This window comes from Nerophis lumbriciformis, linkage group LG12, assembly GCF_033978685.3.
Source record: "Nerophis lumbriciformis linkage group LG12, RoL_Nlum_v2.1, whole genome shotgun sequence".
Lineage (NCBI taxonomy): Eukaryota > Metazoa > Chordata > Actinopteri > Syngnathiformes > Syngnathidae > Nerophis > Nerophis lumbriciformis.
Genome location: NC_084559.2, coordinates 28,962,451 through 28,988,078, shown reverse-complemented (window position 1 = coordinate 28,988,078; position 25,628 = coordinate 28,962,451). Strand labels below are relative to the sequence as shown.

The window sequence follows — 25,628 nt, the reverse complement described above, 5'->3', positions numbered from 1 at the left end:
AAAAAAGTGTAAAATAGTCAAACTAATAAATAAATACATTAAAATTAATACATATAAAATTAAAATAAATACATAAATAGTCAAAATTATGGTATAATGTATGAATAAAAGGCTATTTGCAATAACTTGTGAAATAATGATGGACGAAAGAAATTGGGATAGCGGATCTCAGGTATATATGTCATATTTGATTTTCTTGCTCAAGCTCTTGTGAATAGTTTTATTAAATTATTGAAATGCCAAAAGGATTAGGTCATTTTTGTCAAAATGTTTTCCCCAATTTTTATTTTTTTTAAACATTATTACATATGTATATTTCTTTATTCAAAATTAATTAATTAATTACTACATTACATTAATTAATACATTTCATATATTTTGTAGTAATATATATTGATTGGGGAATTTTCGATTTGAGTTATTTTTAGAGCCAAACAGGACATAAAAGTCCTCGAAGGGTGTAAAACATTTAGGATTTTTGTTTTGTTTTTGTTTTACACTTCTTTTTTTTCTCAAATTCCTCAATACACCTCAGTCCTTAACAAAAACTATCAAACATCTCATGTTTTTGTTTAATTTTGACCCTTTTGAAGGACTTTTGATCAGATAATGTCATAGGTTTAAATTCGTAAAATTACTTATGTTATACAATTACAAAACTCATTGACAATATTGACATGTGACTTTGGGCAAGGTGTTTCATCTTGCTCAGCTGAAAACATGCTCTGCCTCCATTTTATGATCGATGGATTGGGGAAGTGTCGTACAAATTAGAGCTGGAAAAGCTATGATTTTTTTCTTAAACGTTCACAAGTTCACTAGTTTAATCAAATGTGAAACCCCCTGATTTCCTTCATAGATTTACTGAACACCAGGAGTGTGAGAATTCTGGATTGTTATATTAGAAGTCGCCATTGTATAATATTTATTTTATTTTATGCATTAATTTATTTTACCTGACTGAACCACCGTCATCTTCATGACTTGTTGTTTTTGTGTTATTCTTTGTTGCTTTCATAATTGTATTTTTATATTGGGGTTTTTTCCTTGATTTTATTTATTCATATTTTATTTTATTTATTTTTGTATTTTATTTTATTAGGGAGGTTTCATGATAAAAAATCTTTAAAAAATCTGAGCATTGTAATTTTTTATCTATGCAGCGTGTTGTACTGCACCATTAATGCTGAATATAGCATATTACAGAGGGAAAAACAGCCTTTAAAAGGTTAAAATGAGGGGGAAAAAAGAATATTACATGTTTGGAATTTTTGTTTGAGAGATTTTAGGAAAGGAAATAAAAATATGAATCCAAAATGTTGTTATGCCTTTAAAAATAAAGGCCTTTTATGTGTTGTTTAGCTTTAGCTTTTATTGAAAAACTGGCAGCGTATCGCACACCTGTGAAAGAATTGGACAACTTTTTTTTTAAATTTAATATGAAAAAACTATTTCCGAAAAATCATGGATAATAAGTACCACTGATAGTCACACACACACTAGGTGTGGTGAAATTACTCTCTGCATTTGACCCATCCCCTTGTTCCACCCACTGGGAGGTGAGGGGAGCAGTGAGCAGCAGCGGTGGCCGTGCTCGGGAATTATTTTGGTGATTTAACCCCCAACTCCAACCCTTGATGCTGAGTGCCAAGCAGGGAGGTACCCTAGGATGCCGAGAAGGTAGGCGGTGTGCAAGTGGAAGGTCCCTTTATTAGGTACCTAGCAGAGTATCAAAAACAAAGAGCACCAGCGTGGGACAAGCTGTCAACCACGGGTGAAAATGCAGAAAAGATACAACATTTAAAAAATGTTCATGTACAACTCCACAATAATATTATTTCAATGCCTACTTATTGCATTTTTAGTATTATAAAATGGCTGCAGTCAGTTTTGAACATAACGTTCATGTTTTTGGTCTGTGGGAGGAAGTCATAAGACAGACATGTACAACATTCAAACTATGGACCTCCATGCAACTCGGAAAGATGGATTTTCACTTCACGTGGCCCCTAAAAGAGTTTTAGATGACAAATGATCGTGCAATCCGATCCTTCAAAAACAGAACTGTATGCATGTTGGTGATTGTTTATCTTTTCCCAGCTTCTTCCTTTCAGTTGAGTGATCTATAAAAAGATATCTACTCGCCTTCAACTCTTTGCAACTCGTAATTGACGAGGCTTGACGGCGCGAAACGTCGCTGGCGGAGGGAAATAATGACGGTTCTCTACAATGGCCCATTGTTGCATTCAGGGAAAATAAATCAGTGAGATTTCCATCATGGTTCATTCATGCTTGGAGAGTTATATGATTGCTGTACTTTCAGCCGTTTTACTTTCATTCTGTTTTATCTGATTTGGTTTTAATGCGAATGAACACAATTGTGTGTTTAAACAAATAGGAGAAAGGAAGCAAGCAGACGTGTGTTATTATAACGCTGAGGATGAATGCACTATTGTCATGAATATCACACACACACACACTACAGCCACAGGCATTCCCAATATAGACATCCATTATGCTCGTGTGTGTGTGTGTGTGTGTGTGTTCATGAGTGTGTGCAGACCCACAACGGGAAATTCGGGGGCCGCTGTGGTCAAACACAGGGAGAGGGAAGTTAGCACTGGCAAGGAAACGTCAAAGTCAGGCATTTTTGGAGTAAGATAAGAAGAGTTTGGCGCGAAAGGAAAAACTAAAACAACACCGAGCCCCATCTTTGTGTCTTTGCCAAGTTTGACAAAAAAAAAATTAAAAAAACATAAAAAATTTCACTGCAGTTTAATCAACATGAATTCGATGTGAGAGGGAGGGTCATTTGACCTGCGATAAAGTCCCTGCCTTGTGTGGCATTGGCAGGTGCTCTAATGGGCTGTAAGCTGGGCATATCCAATGTCAGGTCTTTGTTTGCGTTTTTGATTTATTGCTGACCGCTGCCCCCTGCTCACGTCTGGAGGGTCGCCGCCCCCGCCCCCCCTCCCCCCTCCTCTCAACACCTTCCCGCCCCCCACATAAATAAACTCCAGCTTTGCAGGAATGCCTATCGGGATCCTCCCCGCTGATAAGAGGACCGTTTGGGACGTCTCATCGTACTCCCGTCTGGACACACAGACCCACTCAGACACATCTGCCAGCTCTTCGCAGGCCGGGTCCACGTGGGCCACGAGCTTTCGATCCGCCGAAAAAAAATGATAGCTGAGAGGATTCAGATTGATACCAATGTGGACAATCAAACATTCTGTCGGGATGAGTCGGCTTCGAGTGAACGGAGGCCAACAGATGTGAGCAATAACGCGCTCGATGCCAGACACCTACAAACGCCTCCTGCTAAATGTTTAGTGCAAACTTTGAAGTTGTGCAATTCGGAATTTGACCAAAAAGCTTCAGGAAAAATGTGCCTCTAAAGTTGCCAGCGAGTGATTGAAGTGTAGACTTGAAACTTGAATTCAAGAGGAGTCTACAGCGGCAGTCCAAAATACACACAAACTCCCAAAACACATGCAATACGTTAAAATCGAGAGCCCTATAATATTCTTTCAAAAAAAGTCAAATGAATACGGAACATTCACCTTTTCTTCTGGGCAATGTATTTGTATTAGAGGCGTCCCCATCCTATATCGATATCGGTCTGATCAGTGGCGGGCCGTGCGTTTCCCACCTAGGGCTTCAGTGATTATCTCTCAAAATACCATAATTGATGTCCCCACATGACCATTGCTGGAGAAATACCATACAGAAACACTTTTATGCACTACTGGGCATTGAATCACCACCAACATTGTACAAAACGGGTTATTTTCTGGCGCATTTAAAAATCAATAAACAAATCATATGTGGTACTGTCAAAATTTAAATTTCAAAAAACATATTAAACGTGAAAAAATAGAGAAATAAAATATCTGAATTCACAATCTGCAGAACCCATTCGAGCTTCCGGGGTTGGCCGACATGGTCTCACAAGATGTAGTTTCTCTTTAAACATCCTTCTTGAAAATGGCCTTGCAAATAGTTTCTTCACAGTTCCAGTTTTTCCCATGTTACGTAATTCAATTTCCGTTTTTTACCATCTACACCAGGGAGATCCAGACATTTCCCACTCAGGGCTGCGACTAAAAACTAAAAGAATGCGGGGAGACCCTTTGATACATTTTGTACATTAAAGGGGAACATTATCACCAGACCTATGTAAGCGTCAATATATACCTTGATGTTGCAGAAAAAAGACAATTTTTTTTTAACCGATTTCCAAACTCTAAATGGGTGAATTTTGGCGAATTAAACGCATTTCTAATATTCGCTCTCGGAGCGATGACGTCACAACAGCTCTGTTATTTTCCGTTTTTTCGACTATTTTCCGTACCTTGGAGACATCATGCCTCGTTGGTGTGTTGTCGGAGGGTGTAACAACACGAACAGGGACGGATTCAAGTTGCATCAGTGGCCCAAAGATGCGAAAGTGGCAAGAAATTGGACGTTTGTTCCGCACACTTTACTGACGAAAGCTATGCTACGACAGAGATGGCAAGAATGTGTGGATATCCTGCGACACTCAAAGCAGATGCATTTCCAATGATAAAGTCAAAGAAATCTGCCGCCAGACCCCCATTGAATCTGCCAGAATGTGTGAGCAATTCAGGGACAAAGGACCTCGGTAGCACGGCAAGCAATGGCGGCAGTTTGTTCCCGCAGACGAGCGAGCTATCGACCCTAGCTTCCCTGGCCTGCTGACATCAACTACAAAACTGGACAGATCAGCTTTCAGGAAAAGAGCACGGATGAGGGTATGTTTACAGAATATATTAATTGATGAAAATTAAATTAAAGTGCATGTTGTTGCCAAATGTATTTCATATGCTGTAAACCTAGTTCATAGTTGTTAGTTTCCTTTAATGCCAAACAAACACATACCAATCGTTGATTAGAAGGCGATCGCCGAATTCGTCCTCGCTTTCTCCCGTGTCGCTGGCTGTCGTGTCGTTTTCGTCGGTTTCGCTTGCATACGGTTCAAACCGATATGGCTCAATAGCTTCAGTTTCTTCTTCAATTTCGTTTTCGCTACCTGCCTCCACACTACAACCATCCGTTTCAATACGTGCGTAATCTGTTGAATCGCTTAAGCCGCTGAAATCCGAGTCTGAATCCGAGCTAATGTCGCTATAGCTTGCAGTTCTTTCCGCCATGTTTGTGTTGGCTTCACTATGTGACGTCACAGGAAAATGGACGGGTGGTTAAAATCAGGCACTTTGAAGCTTTTTTTAGGGATATTGCGTGATGGGTAAAATTTTGAATAAAACTTCGAAAAATATAATAAGCCACTGGGAACTGATTTTTAATGGTTTTAACAATTCTGAAATTGTGATAATGTTCCCCTTTAATGATGCAACGACATATTCAATATGTACATTTGTATACGCAAAACTGTTTAAAAAAAATACATTGTTATCTTAGCTTTTGTGTTTATAGAGGGCAAAGCAAATGCTGGTCGTGTCAACAACAGCTGGCTAGCATTAGCATTAGCACTAGCACAGTGTTTTTTCTGTGCTTTTTCCACAGCTTTATTTGGTAAAAAAATAAAAATAAAAAATAAAAAAAAACATCACAAATGTTTCTTCTCACGATGAAAACATTTAGGTCACATCACATAAATGTCCGTGAATTTCAGGGTTAAACTGTATATTCCGTATTTATTGGCCAATTCCGTGATTCCGTTATAGGGCCCGATAAATAGTAGGTTTGGTATTAAGGTCACGGTTTGGTTTATTTTCGGTAAAGTAAAGGTCTGAAACCTCAATAGGTTAGTGTGTATTAAAACATGTGCGAACTGGATAGCGTACGCGGAGAGCTGATCTACTAAACTTGTGTGCAGAGGATTGCGTTTGTTAAATGAGCGCAATCCATTCTTGCGTTTGTTTTCATGAATATGCAAAATATACGCTGATTATTAGAACGCCCACTATACTGGGAGAAGGAAATGCAAATATGATCATTTGGCGCTCGCAATGTGATCTATCAAGACTAGAGATGTCCGATAGTTATCGACCGATAAATGCTTTAAAATGTAATATCGGAAATTATTGGTATCGGTTTCAAAAAGTAAAATTAATGACTTTTTAACACGCCGCTGTACGGAGCGGTACATATCCGGTAAAACACGGACGTAGGGAGAAGTAGTCAGCAGCCCATCCCCTCTCCCCTCTCCCACACACAACACAGGAGTTGACGACGCTTGATGACCTCATCAAACCGCTGCGAGCGCAGCATAACAACAACAAGAGTGTTGTTGCCGGTGCTGTAGCCGTGGCTAACAAGCCAGCTCACTCGGTGACTAACGACACCATGTCTATGGTTTGGGATTATTTTAAAGTGTGTCTGATGGACAGAAAACTGGCAATTTGCAATGACTGCAAAAAGTTGGTTATGCGAGGAGGAACCAAGACGGCTTCCTTTAATACGAGCAATTTGATCTTCCACCTCTTCAAGAATCATAAGGAGATACATGATGAATACAAGCGGAAGATGGATGAAAAGCAAACACCGAAAAAAAGTAGTACCACACATTAGTCGCTTAAAGACTCCGCCGAGAAAAACAAAAATACAACAAAAACCACCCCAAGGCGAAAGCCCGAGTTGTGGTCAGGTGCCCTGTCTCAACGCAGCATTGCAGAAGCTCTGACTGACTGGTAGGCCACTTCAAGCACTCACCACTAGCTTGCAGAACATTTTTGTTACTCATACAAATACGTTAGAGCAGGGCAGATTGAGCCCAGTTTATAATTTCCTGTTATACGGTATACCAGGCAGTCTTGCACTAAAGGAGGACTATGTTATTGTTTACTTTATTACTCTAGTATACTCTGGACTGAAGCTGTGTGCCTTCATTGTTTTTGTAGCTGTTGTTTTGAGGCATGTTTAAAAAAAATAAAAAATAATGCACTTTGTGAAAGTCAAAGTATAGTATTTCCCATAGTTGTAGTGGGTATCAGGATTATCTCAGGGAGTGCATGTCTCAAATTCCAAGCTGCTATTTTGAGGCATGTTAAAAAAATAATGCACTTTTTGACTTCATTAATAAATATGGCAGTGCCATGTTGGCACTTTTTTCCATAACTTGAGTTGAAGTTGTTCTCTTATTTTGGAAAACCTTGTTACATTGTTTAATGCATCCAGCGGGGCATCACAACAAAATTAGGCATAATAATGTGTTAATTCCACGACTGTATATATCGGTATCGGTTGATGTCGGAATCGTAATTAAGAGTTGAAAAATATCGGATATCGGCAAAAAAGCCATTATCGGACATCTCTAAACAAGACTGGCACTCTTTTGCGGCCGCCGTATTACGTCTATATTGAGTACATTTGAAATGTCGGTGCAAACTGGCACAGTTACGCACAAATGGCTTTGAGAAAGAAGGCGATCCCGCTACTAAACAACAGACGAGGATCCGCATGTTTTTTTTTTCTTCGCACTGTTGCCATGACTCCCGCTAGTCCAAGCTAACTAGGCTTCAGGGTGAGATCTGCACGCTTCCACGCCACTTCTTTTTACGGCTGTTTAAAAGCCTTCTACTTAACGCTCCTATGAACATGCTGTATACGTGGGAAATACTCTTAATACAGTATGGGAGTATTCTCCACTAGCATGTGCTAAATATGAATCAAGAGTGAGGGATTGTTGACTTAGCGTAGATAAAGGCAGGAAGGATCCCAAACAATTTAGGACCAATTTAGAAATGAGTAAAAGCTGAAATTCGAAGTGGAAGTAATGCAGCCGTTGATGTGAAAATATTTGCTTGGGGTATTTTTACCAAAATGACAATGACATTCCTAGACTCAAGTGTAACCTGGCTTTAACTGCAGCTGTCAAGGGCCACCATGTTGACCTCACTGCATCTGTGGCGTCTAATTTGGGTAAGCGCCCGAGCTGACACCGACAATGACGACAGAAAGAACAATCGCACGTCGAAGCACTACCACTAAGTCTATTCAAACAATACAACAACTGATTTTACACACTTTGTTTGATCTTTAACACGCTTGAATGTCAAACACTCATCAATCCAGCCATTCAATAACTGGGTCAAAGTCCTACAGAAGAAGGATACAGGATGTTGATGTCAGTATTAGACATGAAATGCTGTACAGTATCAGTATACAGTGGTAACTCAACTTAGTATAAGAGTGTTTTAAGATAAGAGCTGCCTCTCACCGAGCAAAAATGTGAGATGCAACAACCCCGTCATTATTTGGTGTAGCAATTGAACCCCGTAAGATCCGACCCAAACATTTGGTCTTAACCGCTAGCATTAGCTTATAGCTAGCGATCGACATAGATTTGTTTTCCAACCAGGAAGAAAGTGACTAAAGCAGAATGAGTCCGTTGCCAGCCATGAGTGTTAAAACAATTTTCAAATGGCGTACATTTATCCATGAAAATATGGAAAAGCTGCTGAAGGTGTGTTTGATAAAGAGGTAGCTGGAAGGATATACCATTGAAGTCTACTCTCCAAGTTAAATACTATACATTATTTTTTATATTACTTCATAAAACTATTGTATTTTCCGGATTATAAACCGCTACTTTTTTCCTAAACTTTGAACCCTGCGGTTTATATGAAGGTGTGGCTAATCTGTAGATTTTCCTACGCTAATTTAAATAATTCACTTTGAAAAACTGTTGAAAGTGTTTACAAAGTACAAAGAACAATTATATTATATATGTATATATATATATATATATATATATATATATATATATATATATATATATATATATATATATATATATACATACATACATATATATATATATATATGTGTATGTATGTATGTATGTATGTATATATATATACTGTATATATATATATATACAGTATATATATATATACATACATACATACATACATACATATACATATATATATATATATATATATATATATTTATATATATATCTTGAACCTTATAAAAAACGTACGGTATATATATGCGGCTTATAGTCTGGTGCATTTTAGGGTTGTACGGTATACCGGTATTAGTATAGTACCGCGATACTAATGAATCATATTCGGTACTATACCGCCTCTGAAATGTACCGGCGTCAAAATGTAAACAAACGCCATTGGTGGATCTACACCTAACATCCACTGTAATGATACCAAGTACAGGAACATATCTAGTCGATACTACTATGATTACGTCGATATATTTTGGCATCACAACATCTTCTTTCGTTGTTTTTTTATTTATATTATGTTTATAAACTCAGGAATATGTCCCTGGACACATGAGGACTTTGAATATGACCAATGTATGATCCTGTAACGACTTGGTATCGGATTGATACCCACATGTGTGGTATCATCCAAAACTAATGTGAAGTATCAAACAACAGAAGAATAAATGGTTATTACATTTTAGCAGAAGAGTAGATAGAACATGTTAAAAGAGAAAGTAAGCAGATATTAACAGTAAATGAACAAGTAGATTAATAATTCATTTTATACCACTTGTCCTTAATAATGTTGACAAAATGATAGAATGGAAAATGACACAATATGTTACTGCATATGTCAGCAGACTAATTAGGAGCCTTTGTTTGCTTACTTACTAATGAAAGACAAGTTGTCTTGTATGTTCACTATTTTATTTAAGGACAAACTTGCAATAAGAAACATATGTTTAATGTTCCCTAAGATTTTTTGTTTAAATAAAGCCAATAATGCCATTTTTTGTGCTCCCCTTTATTTAGAAAAGTATTGAAAAGTACCGAAAAGTATCGGAATAATTTTGGGACAACACTAATATGGCCAATATAGGGGGAAAAAAATGTGTGAGTGCGGCTTATATTCCAGGGCGGTTTATAGTCTGGAAATAATACACTTTATAAATAGTACTTTTTTATCTAAAAGTTAGTTTTTTTCTTTAAAAGGCATGTTACATGTTAAACTTGTGCTTTTTTTGGGTAGGGCTAGGCTTCAATTAAATTGTTTTCTAATCATTTTAATAGCAGACGTTGATTTGAGATACAAGTGTTTTGAGTTGAGAGCTACGTCACAGAGCTAATTGAGCTCATAAATCGAGGTACCACTGTATATACATTATGCTGGAAAGGCCCGTAGACACAATCCATTAATAGTGTGTTGGAGTGCGGAATGCAGTCATGGTGTATCCATCTTCTGGCTTTTTTTCATCCCCCCTTCACGCATAAAGGCTAATAACAATAATAGAGGCACGGAGGGCCAGCTATGCTCCCCCTCTCCTTCTCCCGTCTCCCCCCAGTGTCAAAGATGTATTTGTCAGGGGGAGTTAGAGTCTCCGGGGACACGTCCCTCTGAACCGCCAGCCAAACTTCTCCCCTGTGTTCCTACGTGGCCTTTACATTGCACTTTCTCCTTCTCCTTTATTTTCCTTTTTTTTTTTTTTGCACCGTCCATCATTTGTCACTAATGAACAAATGCACTTTTCACTCCTCTTATCTGTCCTCCCCCCACCCCCAGAGAAGCAGCTCCTCTGCGGCCGTGCATAATGAGAACTAAACACAAGCCTGCGCAGGCTCACATCTGGAAGGAGTTTGGACATGGCAGTTTCCTACCAAGACGCCTAAATATTTAGGTTAAGAGTTACTGCGTGTGGACGAGCCTGTGATAAAGGGGTGGGAAAGGGAGAGAAATCGGGGTGTTGGAGATAAAGAAAAAGAGGGAAAGTGGACAGATGACTGGCTGTCACTTGCATAATGCACCATTAAAGCACTGATAAGCGTTTATAGGGTAGAGGTGAGGGTGGACTACATAAGAGGTGGTGATATTGGGCTGGCAGGAAAAACAAACAACTTGTTTTCGTAAACAAATCCACATTGGGATTTCCCAGGAGGATGAGGGGCCTCGGCTGGAATGTTCACAGGGGCCAGCTGTTGCACGTTACACGTGTATAGCAGCCGGCCCCGGAAGCCTCTGGACCTGCTGAGTCCACCTACAGATTTTTGCCTCATAGGAGAACCCCGAAAGAGAGAGAGCAAGAGAGAGAGAGAGAGCACCTGGAATACTGTCAGCAGCGGATGGAGGAATGTCAGGAATAACATGAATATGAACACACATTCCACATCTGGAGCAAATGTCACCGATTGGTAACAAAACAAGCTCATTGAATGTGTTCATGTTCATATTATTATTAGCATGCATGGAATGATTGCATTACTTATTTTATTTTACGGTTTACTGATACTTATTTGTTACATGGGACAATACACATTAACAATGTGTCAAATGTAACTGTGCCAAATTGTAGCCAATGGCTAATTTCCATCTTTCTTCATTTAAATTTCTAAATCATAAAAAAAAAAAAATAATAAAATATTATTATTATTATTTTCATTTTTATTTTTATGTATTCATTTATTCATTTATTTTAAAGTATCTCACACATCCCCTTTGTAAAGTAAATATGTAAAACAGATCAACAACAATATTTGCCCATGTGGCTGGCAGGACAAGTAAAAGAAAAAACAACAACTTTTAAAGTAACAAAGTACAATTAAAGTAGTTCCCAACACATTTCTAGCTAATAGTTGCACTACTTTTTTTAAATTTTTAGTTTCATTATTAAATTGTCTTAATTTTATTTCTAAATATCTATCATTATTATTATTACTATTATTATTTATTTATTTATGTATTTATTTATGTATTACATTTTCTTATTTTTTTAAAAAAACTATCATTATAGTTTAGTTATTAAATTGTCTTAATTTAATTTTTAAATATCTATCATTATTATTATTATTATTATTATTATTATTATTATTATTATTATTATCTATGTATTTATTTATATATTACATTTTCTTATTTTTTTTTAAATATCTATCATTATTATCATTATTATTAGTTTATTCATTTAAATTTTTAAATCATTAAAAAAAAAAATATATATATATATATATACACCGGTATATTTTATTTTTTTATTTTATTTTTATGTATGTATTTATTTATTTATTTATTTTAAAGTATCTCGCACATCCCCTTTGTAAAGTAAATATGTACCACGGATCAACAACAATATTTGCCGATGTGGCTGGCAGGACAAGTAAAAGGAAAAAAATAATAATCATTTAAAGTAACAAAGTACAATTAAAATAGTTCCCAACACATTTCCAGCTAATAATTGCATTACTTTAAAAACATTTCAGTTTAATTATTAAATTGTTTTAATTTTATTTCTAAATATCTATCAATATTATTATTACTATTATTATTTATTTATGTATTTATTTATGTATTACATTTTCTTTTCTTTTTTTAAATAACTATCATTATAGTTTAGTTATTAACTCTATCATTATTATTATTATTATTATTATTATTATTATTCTTATTATTTATGTATTTATTTATGTATTATATATATATATTTTTTTTTTAATATCTATCATTATTATCATTATTATTATTATTATTATTATTATTATTGTTATTATTATTTAGTTTAAAGCATCTCACACACCTCTTTTGTAAAGTAAATATGTACAGCAGATCAAAAATATTATTTGCCCATGTGGCTGGACAGGACATGTTAGAAAACATTTTATAAAATAAAATAAAAATTGCTTTACTTTCAAACTAACAAAGTACGGTTAATAAAATATTTAAAAGCAACATTCCGGCTTATAATTGTTTCTTCAATTTATAATCATTTTTTCTTTATGTATTTATTTAATTTTAAGTATCTTACACACCCATTTTGTAAAGTACAGTAAATAAGTACAGCAGATATGGGCGTCTTCGATTAACAATATTATATGGCCCATGTGGCTGCACAGGACAGGTAAAAGAAAATCAATTGCTTTACTTTTCAAAGTAAAATATACAGTAAATCACTGTGAAATATCTTTGCAGCAATCTACTGTAACTGCAGAGCTAGGATGTTACGGTTAATTACAATAAAGTTACTACTAAATGCTGAAACTTCACAATTGTAATTTTATAGTTAACTAGAAAATTTCCACGGAAATTTTGATGGGCCTGCTATCTGTGCCCTGGACCTCTGGCCGGGGTTCGTCGGAAGCCGCCGTACTTTGAAGATGGTGCCGAGTGTCCGAATCTCTGAATTTTAGGTGTAACTGTACAAAATGAGCTACATAGCTAGCCTAAAACATTAGCATACTCACATGAATATCGTAACATTTAGCATGTGTACTAACTTTAGCATGCTAACAGTTAGCATTTTTCATATACCAAGTTGTATGACTGTAAGGTGTATGGCTGGGAAATAGAGAAAAAATTGTAAAATTGTATGAAAAAGTTAGGATGCTAAAGTTAGCTTGCTAGCATGCTAAGATTTGCATGCTAACAGTTAACAAGTGTCACATACCAAGTTATATGACTCTGGGGTAAACGGTTGCAAAACTAGTTTAAAAAATTAGCATGCTTATGATAGCATGCTAGCAAGCTAACGTTAGCATGGTAACAGTTATCGTGTGTCACATACCAAGTTACATGACTCTAAGGTGTATGGCTGGGGAAATAGAGAAAAAATTGTAAAATTAGATGAAAAAGTTAAAATGCTAAAGTTAGCTTGCTAGCATGCTAACAGTTAACAAGTGTCACATACCAAGTTATATGCCTCTGGGGTAAACGGCTGCAAAACTAGCTCATAAAGTTAGTATGCTAATGTTAGCATGCTAGCAAGCTAACGTTAGCATGGTAACAGTTATCTTGTGTCACATACCAAGTTATATGACTCTAAGGTGAATGACTGGGGAATTAAAGAAAAAAGTGTAAAATTTGCACAAAAAAATTTAGCACTTTAATGTTAGCATGCTAACACGCTAATGTTAACATGCTAACAGTTAACAAATGAAACTTCACAGTTGTAATTTTATAGTTAATTATTCTCTCGGTTTAACAGCATACCGCCACCTATTGTACAAACAAGAGTTGTACAAATGATTCCCAAGCGTGGCCACCGCTGCTGCTCACTGCTCCCCTCACCTCCCAGGGGGTGGTACAAGGGGATGGGTCAAATGCAGAGGTTAATTTCACCACACCGAGTGTGTGTGTGTGTGTGTGACTTTAACTTTAATGTCGACACACCCTTTTAAGAGACAAATCCATTTGAATTCACAGTAATTTGTGGCAATATAAAAAGGGTTACAATTAGAGATGGCCGATAAATGCTTTAAAATGTAATATCGGAAATTATCGGGGTATCGGTTTTTTTTCTGTATCGTTTTTTTTTGTGGTTTTTTTTGGTTTTTTTATTAAATCAACATAAAAAACACAAGATACACTTACAATTAGTACACCAACCCAAAAAACCTCCCTCCCCTCATTCACACTCATTCACATAAAAGGGTTGTTTCTTTCTGTTATTAATATTCTGTTTTTATATTGTTTTACTTTCTTTTTTATTCAAGAAAATGTTTTTAATTTATTTATCTTATTTTATTTTTTATTTATTTTTTTTTAAAGGACCTTATCTTCACCATACCTGGTTGTCCAAAATAGGCATAATAATTAGGGATGTCCGATAATGGCTTTTTGCCGATATCCGATATTCCGATATTGTCCAACTCTTTATTTACCGATACCGATATCAACCGATACCGATATATACAGTCGTGGAATTAACACATTATTATGCTTAATTTGGACAACCAGGTATGGTGAAGATAAGGTCCTTTTTAAAAATAATAATAAAAGAAAATAAGATCAATAAATTAAAAACATTTTCTTGAATAAAAAAGAAAGTAAAACAATATAAAAACAGTTACATAGAAACTAGTAATGAATGAAAATGAGTAAAATGAACTGTTAAAGGTTAGTACTATTAGTGGACCAGCAGCACGCACAATCATGTGTGCTTACGGACTGTATCCCTTGCAGACTGTATTGATATATATTGATATATAATGTAGGAACCAGAATATTAATAACAGAAAGAAACAACCCTTTTGTGTGAATGAGTGTGAATGGGGGAGGGAGGTTTTTTGGGTTGGTGCACTAATTGTAAGTGTATCTTGTGTTTTATATGTTGATTTAATAAAAAAACAAAAACAAACAAAAAAAACAAAACGATACCAATCATTTCCGATATTACATTTTAAAGCATTTATCGGCCGATATTATCGGACATCTCTAATAATAATGTGTTAATTCTACCACTGTATATATCGGTATCGGTTGATATCGGTATCGGTTGATATCGGTATCGGTAATTAAGAGTTGGACAATATCGGAATATCGGCAAAAAGTCATTATCGGACATCCCTAGTTACAATCACAGTATTTTACTGTCAAATATCATATGGATATTGTCATTTGTTGTCATTTTTGATAACGGTATTTTACTGTGAAAATATACCGTGATGAAATCCTGGTGAATGTTTGACAGTGTGACTTTCGGCGCCATGTTGAGTATTTGCAGCAAAACAAGCTGACCATAATGAGTAGGTGTGGCAATGGAAGATTATCTTCAATCACCTCAAGCACCGCCGCCATTTTCTTCATGCCATGTGTTTAGCAGATGTATAATCCTGACTTTATTAAGCCAGCCTATAAATGGAGCACTTCAGCTCTCCTGGGGCATAAATCCACTTACTTTACCTCATGCGCTCGCTCCACTGCAGCCCTTTTCTTACAAGGAACAAACAAAGCAGCCGCAAAGAAAGTATTAGAAATCCTTCTTAAAGAGTGTGTATACACCAACGCCACCCAAAAATGTGTCGCCGATAGGTTATGAGCGCATTCGTCACGCGAGATTGTTTGTTTTGGCGTGGACCACACAAACGAGGACGAACATAAGCGACGAAAACTGGACGCTGAATTATTATGATGCGTTCCTTTGCCTCGGGGAAGGTAATTGCTATGGCGGCCATATTTAATGGAAGGATCCTGGGAAAGAAATGTGTTTGTGTTTATAGTCAGGGAAGTGGAGGGAGGATTTAAAGTGACAGGCTCGTGTCAAAGAGGCGGGGCCACGTGATGGCGATGATGATGATGATGATGATGATGTACAAAGTGACCCTCCGCTACAAACGGCTTCAAGATGTTCACTTTAGACCTGACAAGTATTATAATTGCACTCAGTTCGTAAGTTCACACACTTACATGACATAACATTAGGTACACCTGCGCAATCTCATGAGCTTTACAGTATTAACACAGTCGTGGTCAAAAGTTTACATACACTTGTGAAGAACATAATGTCATGGCTGTCTTTGGTTTCCAAACATTTCTACAACTCTTATTTTTTTGTGATAGAGTGATTGGAGCACATACTTGTTTGTTACAAAAAACATTCATGAAGTTTGGTTCTTTTATGAATTTATTATGGGTCTACTGAAAATGTGACCAAATCTGCTGGGTCAAAAGTATACATACAGCAATGTTGATTAGAGATGTCCGATCATTTCGGACTGCCGATATTATCGACCGATAAATGCTTTAAAATGTAATATCTGAAATTATCGGTATCGGCTTCAAAAAGTAAAATGTATGACTAAAACGCCGCTGTACGAAGTGGTACACGGACGTAGGGAGAAGTACAGAGCGCCAATAAACCTTAAAGGCACTGCCTTTGCGTGCCGGCCCAATATCTACGGCTTTTCACACACACAAGTGAATGCTAGCATACTTGGTCAACAGCCATACAGGTCACGCTGAGGGTGGCCGTATAAACAACTTTAACACTGTTACAAATATGCGCCACACTGTGAACCCACACCAAACAAGAATGGCAAACACATTTCTGGAGAACATCCGCACCGAAACACAACATAAACACAACAGAACAAATACTCAGAACCCCTTGCAGCACTAACTCTTCCGGGATGCTACAATACACCCCCCCCCCCCCGCTGCCCCCCCCCCCCCCCACCTCAACCCCGCTACAATATAACCCCCCCCGCTGCCCCCTACCCCCCCCCCCCCACCTCAACCCCGCCCACATCAACCTTCTCATGCTCTCTCAGGGAGAGCATGTCCCAAATTCCAAGCTGCTGTTTTGAGGCATGTTAAAAAAAATAATGCACTTTGTGACTTCAATAATAAATATGGCAGTGCCATGTTGGCATTTTTTTCCATAACTTGAGTTTATTTATTGTGGAAAACCTTGTGACATTGTTACATTTAGCGGGGCATCACAACAAAATTAGGCATTGATTGATTGATTGAAACTTTTATTAGTAGATTGTACAGTACAGTACATATTCCGTACAATTGACCACTAAATGGTAACACCCGAATAAGTTTTTCAACTTTTTTAAGTCGGGGTCCACGTAAATCAATTCATGGTAAAATAATCATGTGTTAATTCCACAACTGTATGTATCGGTATTGGTTGATATCGGAATCGGTATTTAAGAGTTGGACAATATCGGAATATCGGATATCGGCAAAAAAGCCATTATCGGACATCTCTAATGTTAATATTTGGTTACATGTCCCTTGGCAAGTTTCACTGCAATAAGGCGCTTTTGGTAGCCACCCACAAGCTTCTGGTTGAACTTTTGACCACTCCTCTTGACAAAATGGGTGCAGTTCAGCTAAATGTGTTGGTTTTCTGACATGGACTTGTTTCTTCAGCATTGTCCACACATTTAAGTCAGGACTTTGGGAAGGCCATTCTAAAACCTTAATTCTAGCCTGATTTAGCCAATTCTTTACCATTTTTGACGTCTGTTTGGGGTCATTCTCCTGTTGGAACACCCAACTGCGCCCAAGACCCAACCTCCGGGCTGATGATTTTTGGTTGTCCCGAAGAATTTGGAGGTAATCTTCCTTTTTGTCCCATTTACTCTCTGTAAAGCACAAGTTCCATTGGCAGCAAAACAGGCCCAGAGCATAATACTACCACCACCATGCTTAACGGTAGGTTTGGTGTTCCTGGGATTAAAGGCCTCCTCCAGTTTATTTTAGTCTTTATTTGAAGGGACAATGCACAGAAACATTAAACTCAAAGACAGATATGTTCTGTACCAGATTATAGCTAAATAGCTCATTTCCATCTGCAGTCCATGGCTGCCTAAATTAAAGGGATACAAAAATCATGTAATAAAATTATGACAATAAAATCATACTATAGCAGTAATCAAATTAAGAAAAGTCATAAAATGCCCTTTCATGGACACATACTTAATATACAATACAATCACACCTCATTTACATCATCACACACAGACAATACATGCTCTTCTTCACATCTGTCATCATTTGTAAAAACAATCATGATTTTAACAGACACACCTCACAATTTACAACAAAAATGCTCTCATGGATAAATATAATACACATTAAGTTGATGTGTCAAACATAGTGCCCACCTTAGTGACCGTGTGAGCAGCTCCCAACATATTGCTGGGTATTGTGGCCAAACAGCTAAATTTTTGTTTCATCTGACCACAGAACTTTCCTCCAGAAGGTATTATCTTTGTCCATGTGATGTCAATTTTGTCATGAGGAGTGGTCAAAAATTCAACCAGACGCCTTCCAGAAGCTTGTGGATGACTAAAAGCGCCTTATTGCAGTGAAACTTGCCAAAGGACATATCACCAAATATTAACATTGCTCTATGTATACTTTTGACCCAGCAGATTTGGTCACCTGTTCAGTAGACCCATAATAAATTCATAAAAGAACCAAACTTCATGAATGTTTTTTGGTGACAAACAAGTATTTGCTCCAATCACTCTATCACAAAAAAATAAGACTTGTAGAAATTATTGGGAACTCAAGACAGCCATGACATAATGTTCTTTACAAGTGTATGTAAACTTGTGACCACGACTGTATGTGTATTAAACTAAAGCCCTGCAGTATTTGACAAGGTGAAACGCAAAATAGTGAGGCAAAGTAGTATTAAAAATTAAATTATAACATTTATGGTTACATTGCATGTATTTTCTTTATTTTAAAATGCAGGTCCCTGCTATTAAGAAGTACCTAACACGTACAGTAGTACTGCGACTTATTGGTTCTCTTAACTGAAAGCATTTGTATCTCAAATCAACGTCTCTCATTGCAAGTGAATTAAATCAACCAAAACAACACGAGTTTAACATGTAACATGCCTTTTAAGAATAACAACTTTTGGATGAAAAACATAGTAAGCCTAACTATTCATTAAAAACAAAGCAAACAAGTATGTTCAATAAGTTGGCCACTGTAACATTACATACAGAGTAACACTGTTTGAATATTAAAAAATAAAACACTGTACTTTAATTTAGTTACTCAATGGCATACCACTAGATCAGGGGTCGGCAACCCACGGCTCCGGAGCCGCATGCGGCCATTTGATCACTCTGATGCGGCTCAGCAGCTTACTTGCTGAACCCCCCAATTTCCCCGTGAGACTTCCGGATTTCAGTGCCTCTCGCAGAAAACTCCAGGGATCAATATTCACCGATTTTCACCCTTACAGATATAATAAAGGCGTGCTATGATGGTACAACATTCGGCGCCCTCTACAATCTGTATTAATAGCGTGCCAGCCTAACAATTGTTATACAATATACATCTTCTGCTTGCACACGTACGTGACAGCAAGGCATACTTGGTCAACAGCCACACAGGTTACACTGACGGTGACCATATAAAACAACTTTAACACTCTTACTAATAATGCGCCACACTTTGAACCAAAACCAAACAAGAATGACAAACACATTTCGGGAGAACATCTGCACCTTAACACAACATAAACACAACAGAACAAACACCCAGAATCCCATGCAGCCCTAACTCTTCCGGGATACATTATACACCCCTGCTACCACCAAACCCCGCCCCTACCCCAAGCCTGCTCCCTCACACATCAACCCTCCGCCCCTCTCTCTCTCTGTGCGACGGTTGAGGTGGGCGGGGTTTGGTAGCGGGGGTGTATAATGTATCCCGGAAGAGTTAGGGCTGCATGGGATTCTGGGTATTTGTCCTGTTGTGTTTATGTTGTGTTACGGTGCAGATGTTCTCCCGAAATGTGTTTGTCATTCTTGTTTGGTGTGGGTTCACAGTGTGGCGCATTATTAGTAAGAGTGTTAAAGTTTTTTTTATACCGCCACCGTCAGTGTAACCTGTGTGGTTGTTGAGTAAGTATGCCTTGCTGTCACCTATGTGAGCAAGCGGAAGCCCCATACAACATGTGGCTGATCAGGCACACTGGTTGTAGTGGGCGCTATATGCTGTACCATCACGGCACGCATGACGCTGACAAGCGCTATTCATATAAAACTCGCGTACCGCACCAGTTTAAAAATTCCATATAAAGGTGTGGGCAGCATGTCTGAGACCCTGATTTATACATAGCACAAAGCAACAAAAAAAACTTTGTATACAGTGTTATTTCATTTAAATTTCAAAAGTTTTTGCGGCTCCCATTGTTTTCTATAATTTGTGAAACTGGTCAAAATGGCTCTTTGACTGGTAAAGGTTGCCGACCCCTGCACTAGATGAAGCCCCTACAGTTTGAAAATCACTGCCTTTTAAGAAGAACAACTTTTGGATGAGAAATATTGTAAACAATACAATATATTTTCCATAATTTCATGGTGAAATGTCCGCCTTTTAGATATTATTCTAACATTCTTGGCTGGCGTTAGACTTCTGCTTCAATTTGGTGGTACGCTCAATTTTTTTCCTTAAGTCGGCTCCACACTCAGTCATGTTTTTGATGGTTTCTTTCTTTAATTCAATGAATATCATCCACTTCTTTTCAGCGCTGTCCTTGGCATTCACTTTTTTCCTTTCCATGGTTGGTAAACAAAGCTGTATCCATAAGTCCAAAGCGTCTATAGGCTGATGCTAGCCAGTCAGACCAGATGTTTTGGTCAGCTCTTACAGGGTTCACTGTGACATTTGCTACGCCAACTAATTGATGCTTGTAACGCAAATGTTTGCTTGTAACTTAAAGCAAAACAAACAGCCGAGAGACAGCGCTTATCTCAAAACACTCAAGTTGGTGCACTCTTAAGTTGCGGTATCACTGAATTTTTTTTCAATTTCCTCGTTATGTTCTTTTAAAGATATCGCAGATAAATCATTTTACATTGTTTATAGTAGTCACTGTAATGTAGACTCAATAATAAACACATTGCTTATCAAAGGAATTGACCGCATCAGTCAGATTATCTTTTTTTTTTAATATTATTTTGCAGATATCAATGAAAGTTGATACAAGTGACGGGCAGAGAGTCAAATCTGGCTTGGGAACGACACCAGACGAGCCCGCGAGTTAAAATAAAGAAACTTGGAAGAGACTTAACATTTTTGCTGCAGATTCCTAAAACACTTAAGTTCTGTTATATAGACCAGTGGTTCTCAAACTTTTTTCACCAAGTACCACCTCAGACAACACTTGGCTCTCCAAGTACCACCGTAATGACCGACATTAAAATACAGTTGCATAATAAGCCTAAGTATTCATTAAAAACAAGGCAAACTAGCATGTTTAATAAGCTGGCCACTGTAACATTACATACAGAGTAACAGTGATTTAATATAAGAAATAAAACACTGTACTTGAATCTAGTCATTCGTTGGCATACCACGAGATGGCGCCCTGACAGTTTGAAAATCCCTGATATTGAAGATCTTTGACTAGCTTAAATTGGGGCCCTAAGTAGAATTTTACCTCCATTACAACACTTTTTTTCTGCACTTTTTTATGTATGTAAAATTATTTTTATACTCTTTTTTTTTTTATCAAATTTTAATTTAATTTGATGCATGTTTTGTTCCAAAATAAATGCATTTGAAAGAAAGTGTTTAATAATTCATGTTTTTGTCCAAAATAACAAATTTACCATATTTATTTATTTGTTTATTTTATGAAAACACAAAGTGGCAGGATTTAATCCCTATAAATACCGTGCACCTGGAGAGATGACTGGGGAAATATGTTATATTCTTATCAGTTAAGGAGCAGGAAAGGGCTAAGAATACATTTGCGGTAAAATTTCACGTGAAGCACCCTTTCGATTATTAAATTATATTTTGCATGCGCTTATTCGTGCAAAACGAGGCCCCCAAAGGATCATTGGGCCCTTTTTTGCACATAGGGAGGGGCTAGCTTTTTGACAGTAGGTCCTTAAGAACAGAAGATGGCTCCAGTTATAGACATATTTTGTTTTAAGGTTTTTTTTCCCCCAGATTTAGTAACGCTGACAAAATAAATATCAAATACCCACTGCAGAGGATGCGGGTTGTCAGAAATATACAAAATAAGAATAATAGTGAAGGAAGAACTCTACCCCATAGTAGGATGTGCATGCAAATAAGTCAGTGGTCCCCAACCTTTTTTGCACCACGGACCGGTTTAGTGTTGGCATTATCTTCAGGGACCGGCTTTCCACTTGTGCCAGATAAATACAGCAAAAATAAGTGCATGAAAAATACAACTCACTCAATGCTGAATTAGTGGGAGCGCTGGGCTTGTTTCTTTGCAATGAGATGCAGATGGAAATCAGCCTTTGGCTACAATCTGTCACATTTATATTTTATATGTGCATTAATGTGAATTGTATCATGTCACAAAATTAGAACAAATGGCAACACATGGTTTTATTGTACATCTATAAACAAGTTTATTGGTGTGTCTACTGCCTAGGTGTCAAAGTCAAGGCCCGCGGGCCACGTCCGGCCCGTGAATGAATTATCTATGACCCCCGGGATGATATATTATTAGCATTAGAACCGGCCCGCCTGCTGCTGTTTTGCACGCACCAATATTCCATCAGTGTTGGTGCTAGGAATTTTCAAAATGGGGTCTAAGGGACCCCATCAAGTCATAAAAATGGGGTCCCACTTTTTTGTAAGCGTTTTGAAAACAAATGATAAATGTATGCATTATCCTGTTACATCTCACATTCTATATCAGTGCTTCTTAACCTTGTTGGAGGCACCGAACCCCACCAGTTTCATATGCGCATTCACCGAACCCTTCTTTAGTGAAAAATAAATAAATACCTTCAAATTCAAGACAAAGTTATATGTTTTTGGTAACACTTTAGTATGTGGAACATATTCCAAGTAACAAAGACTTAATTTATAGTTATTTGGTTAGGGTTAGGGTTAGAGGGTTAGGGCCAGGGTTAAAGGGTTAGGGTTATAATAAGGCCATGCCGAATAAGGCATTAATAAGTACTTAATAATGACTAGTTAAGAGCCAATATGTTACTAGTTTGCATGTTAATAAGCAACTAATTAATGGTGAATATGTTCCCCATACTAAAGTGTTACCATGTTTTATTACTGGTGCACAAAATGAACCGTGCATGAACATCACCTTGTTCAAAGAACAAAACCAACACATTGCATGAACTCACAACAAATTACACACCTGCAGATCAGTGTGACTTCTGCTGTTGCCGTATCCGTAATACGCCCGATAGGGAGAAGTTTTTATTTACACGATGAGTCGGGTGTGTCTTGACCTCCACCGAACCCCTAGGGTTCGATCGAAGACTACTGTTCTATATTGTGTTTTGGAAAAAGGTTGTCATAAACGTTACTTTAATTCATTAGAAAAAATAATACATATAATATGTAAATGTATTCAGTTATAAACATTCACTCACTTCTTTCCTTCATGGATCTAAATTTCACCGCTGCCGGTATTTTTTTCTATATTTTTATTGTAATATTTTCAGAATGTTTTGGTTCTATTTTTGGCTAAAGTAAGGCAAAGAAAACAATCTGAAGTTGTCTTTATTTTTTTAGTTTTAATGCTACGATTTTAATAGTCCGGCCCAAGTGTGGACAGATTTTCCTCCATGCGGCCCCCTGAGCTAAAATAAGTTTGACACCCCTGGTCTATAGTGGGAAAGGTGAAAGTTATGTTGGAGAAAATGCAGTCCTTTATGTGTCACGGACCGGTTCCGGTCCCCGGACCGATGGTTGTGGACCACTGAATTACAAGACGCCTATGATGCAATAAAAACAGTAATAATAATAATAAATGTTGTTGCAACTCACAGAGTGACGGTTCTGTTGGGCAGCAGGCTGGCATCGGGAGGTTCTGTCAGGTCCTCCTTGCTGCAGCTCACCCTGCGCCCAAGGACCTGAGCTCCGTGCGCCTTGGAGCGCTCCTCCGTGCAGCTGCAGCCGAGCAGACCCCGACAAGCCTGGGACGGCCGCGGCCCGCAGGCGGCCAGCAGCAGCAGCAGCATCAGCACCAACACTCGGTCCGGCAGCAGAGGGATGCCAAGGCCGGGCGCAGTCATTGTCCTCCGGCTGGATGTCAGCGCAGCCACCGGTCAACCCATAACTCCAACATGAAGTTGGTGGAGGAGTCAACTCACTTATAAGATACTTGCTCTCTCTCGCTCGCCTTCCGATGTGTCACGGCGCGCCTTCCCTTAACGCAAAATGCAAAATGCAAAAAAAAGCATCACTCGGGGAAACTCTTCGCAGTGATCCTAAACTTAATCCAGCGGTTGATGAGAGTCACGACTCAGCACGAACATCTGGATGAAAAAGTGCAAAAATCGTATCCGAAAACTTGTCTCGCACTTTTTCAGACTTGCTTTTCCATCCTGCACATTTCCATCCAGCGCGACTTTAGCCACATTTAGGCAAGAACGAGCGCAGAAAAGTAAAGAGGAGGAGAGCCGGCCAGTGTAAAAAGTCTCAATCTAGTTCGACTTCTTTCTGCCTGCTTGTCACACTGCCTTACCCACACGCTAAAGTGTTCTCCAAGGTCCTAGCGCCTCCAATTATTCAAATAACATGTAAATATTGGACGTTACAGGCTACGTCAGGGGTGCTCACACTTTTTCTGCAGGCGAGCTACTTTTCAATTGATCAAGTCGTGGGGATCTACCTCATTCATATATATATATTTTATATTTACTTATTTATGAAATATATGTTTTTGTTAATAAATTAAAGGTGTTTAATGAAAATACAAGTATGTGGGTTCCCTCCGGGTACTCCGGCTTCCTCCCACCTCCAAAGACATGCACCTGGGGATAGATTGATTGGCAACACTAAATTGGCCCTAGTGTGTGAATGTGAGTGTGAATGTTGTCTGTCTATCTGTGTTGGCCCTGTGATGAGGTGGCGACTTGTCCAGGGTGTACCCCGCCTTCCGCCCGATTGTAGCTGAGATAGGCTCCAGCGTCCCCCGCGACCCCAAAAGGGAATAAGCGGTAGAAAATGGATGGATGGATGGACAAGTATGTTTAATACATATAGTTAATATTGTTAACAAGTTAAAGGTGTTTAATGATAATACAAGCATGTTTAACACATATAGTTAATATTGTTAATAAGTTAAAGGTGTTTAAAGATAATGCAAGCATGTTTAACGCATATAGTTAATATTGTTAACAAGTTAAAGATGTTTAATGATAATGCAAGCATGTTTAACACATATAGTTAATATTGTTAATAAATTAAAGGTGTTTAATGATAATACAAGCATGTTTAACACATATAGTTAACATTGTTAACAAGTTGTTTATGTCATGACTTGGTCCTGGGGTTTAGTTTTTCCAGAAGGCAACGGAAAGTTGGCTCGGGCGAGACGGGAATGTAAGTACATATCTTTATTACTATCAAAAAAAAGTACAAACGAAAAGCGCGCACAGTGGCGGAGAACAAACTATGAAACCAAAAGACGATAGCATTAATAAACAA

General features: G+C 37.7%; 1 protein-coding gene across 1 annotated transcript in view; it reads right to left on the bottom strand.

Moving 5' to 3' along the window:
- adgra2 (adhesion G protein-coupled receptor A2) overlaps positions 1-24,600 on the bottom strand; it is a 143,458-nt gene extending 118,858 nt beyond the window's left edge. The window contains exon 1 of the mRNA XM_061986259.1: positions 23,964-24,600. Within this exon, the coding sequence (XP_061842243.1) occupies positions 23,964-24,211 (248 nt within the window). The 5' untranslated portion in view covers positions 24,212-24,600. The remainder of the gene's footprint in view (positions 1-23,963) is intronic.
- Between the last annotated feature and the right edge of the window lie 1,028 nt (positions 24,601-25,628).